This window comes from Orcinus orca, chromosome 3 (genome assembly GCF_937001465.1).
Source record: "Orcinus orca chromosome 3, mOrcOrc1.1, whole genome shotgun sequence".
NCBI classification, from domain to species: Eukaryota; Metazoa; Chordata; class Mammalia; order Artiodactyla; family Delphinidae; genus Orcinus; species Orcinus orca.
The window spans coordinates 15,179,741-15,181,689 of NC_064561.1; the positions used below are offsets into that span (position 1 = coordinate 15,179,741).

The 1,949-nt window shown below is 46.5% G+C and overlaps 1 protein-coding gene across 1 annotated transcript; it reads right to left on the reverse strand.

Moving 5' to 3' along the window:
* Positions 1 to 529: 529 nt before the first annotated feature.
* LOC125963876 (putative uncharacterized protein MSANTD5) lies at positions 530 to 1,458 on the reverse strand. Its single transcript, XM_049707447.1, has 2 exons — positions 1,107 to 1,458; positions 530 to 786 (listed from the first exon to the last, which is right to left on the reverse strand). The coding sequence occupies exons 1-2, from the start codon at positions 1,456 to 1,458 to the stop codon at positions 530 to 532; spliced, it is 609 nt and encodes a 202-aa protein (XP_049563404.1).
* Positions 1,459 to 1,949: the final 491 nt, after the last annotated feature.

The following is a 1,949-nucleotide window of genomic DNA, read 5'->3' on the forward strand; positions in this document are numbered from 1 at the left end:
TCTCAAAATAAAAAGTTTCCTTTATTAAAAAAAAAAAGGAACATCAAGTGATTTTGTCATGTGTGTGTTTATATACTAAAACTATCTTCTGACATAAGAAACACCAGGTTCCATTCTAATGGGAAGAATTTTAGGCTCAGAAACATTAAACAAGTTCTGTTATCACACAGTTAAGAAATGATGAAGGCAGGATTGAGCACAATTATCTCTGAATGTCTAAGTTGTCTCTGATGTTAAAGGATCCTCCATGCAGGAAGCATGATGGAGAGAGTAGAGAGAAAGGTTAACAGGTCCCAAGTCACCTGGAAAGTGAGCACCTCCCTGCCCCTTGGACTCTCTATAATCCTGGGTCCCATCCAAGCATCCAGCACAAGGCAGAAAGGGATGAGGGTCACAGTCATTTATTTTCACATTTTTTTTCCCTCATTACATTGGGCTAGGAAAAAAGAAGTCATGAGTGTATAGAATTGTGCTAGTCCATTGTCTGTCCTTCGAATCAAACTGGGATTCAGGTTCCAGCTGTAAGTTCTCACTCTGACTCATTGTCAGAGAGAGCTGACCACTGTTGCTGGGGGCCAGGGTGTAGGGAGAGAAATGCAGGAAACAGGCACAGACTTGACTGTGGAAGGTTCATGTTCCAGGGTTCCCATCTGGGTACCTGAGGATCCTCTATGTAGATCATATGTGGGGGAGCCCACAGCAGCTCCTCAAAGCAGTCAGGGATGGCACACGCAGGGGGCTGGTACTCAGGTGGTGGGACATCAGCCACTTCTGCACAGGGAGGACATGCGAGAGAGAGATGACATCATGAGGACATCACCTACCCTCCTCCTGAATCTATGCCTATTACTTAGTCTGGCCCAGGGAGCCATGTCTATTCTAAACCAGGCCATGAGTAAAGTCCTTCATTGTTTTGGTGACAAAGAGGAGAAATAGAGAGGAGCAGGTGGATGCTCAGAACATCAAGTTCTTTGTGCTGTGTGAAGGGGGTAACCTGTGGGCAGGGACCAGTCCCATCATGCTGCCCTTCTCAGGAGACAGTGCAATGTCTGGGCCAGCTGATGCCACTTACTAAATAACCATGAAGATGAATATAAGAGACAAACCTGAGAAGTCCTTGTTCTCCCCTCTGTGTTCTAGGATCCTGTGAAGGGCCTCTCCATAAGGACATGGCAAGGGTTCACTCCTTGGTCTCTGGTTGGCTTCATGAACGGTCCAATATAAGTCCTCCATGTTTATTAGCATCTGGAGACATTTTCTCCTGCTCTTATTTATGCCCCTTTCCTTTAGATGCCTGGCAATTATTCTTGATGCTACGTGATAATTCTTCTTTAACTCTTCACCTTCAAGGAGTTCCCATTCTTGTAGGAAACTCCTAATCTCATGGTTGCTCCAAGGTTTAACACACTGGGCTGGAAAGGAGAGAGGGATGTAGATATGCTCTGGCATATCTCCCATGCACACTTGAGGGTTTCTCAGAGACCCTCCCTCTACACTGATAGGTCCAAACGTGACTCTATCCAGTTAGTGGGAGGTGACAAAATTTAACATGAGATGTTGAGGGATTCATCATCAACCTGAGTCCCAATGCCAAGCCATAGTCACTGGAACAGGTCAGGAAAGCATCTGCGAGCCTGATGTTATTCCAGTTGCATAAGTTAATTTCAGAGAATATGGACAGGGCTTTGATGGTTCATTGACTTCCTGGGAGGGCCTCCTGAAGAGGGGTTCACTTCCCACCCCCCAATGGGGCCTTTCACTGCCTCTGGTCACCAGGGCTGGGGGTGGGGACAGAGAGGTCTCAGGACTCTGAGGAAGCCCTGTCCTCCCTGGGGCCTGAGATGAGCAGTTCATACTGGGAAGCTGAAGGAGGTGAGATAGAAAGTTTTCTCTATTTAAACATGACTGAGAACATCTTACCTGAGGGCAGTTCTTTTCCCTGGGTTTCT

What these genes read in the sequence shown, in the direction of transcription:
- LOC125963876 (XM_049707447.1), bottom strand. Translation starts at nt 1,458, where the DNA reads ATGGGAGATATGCCAGAGCATATCTACATCCCTCTCTCCTTTCCAGCC. An exon ending in GGAGAACAAGGACTTCTCAG is followed by an intron (nt 787 to 1,106) that starts GTTTGTCTCTTA and finishes TCTCTCTCGCAT; the next exon opens with GTCCTCCCTGTGCAGAAGTG.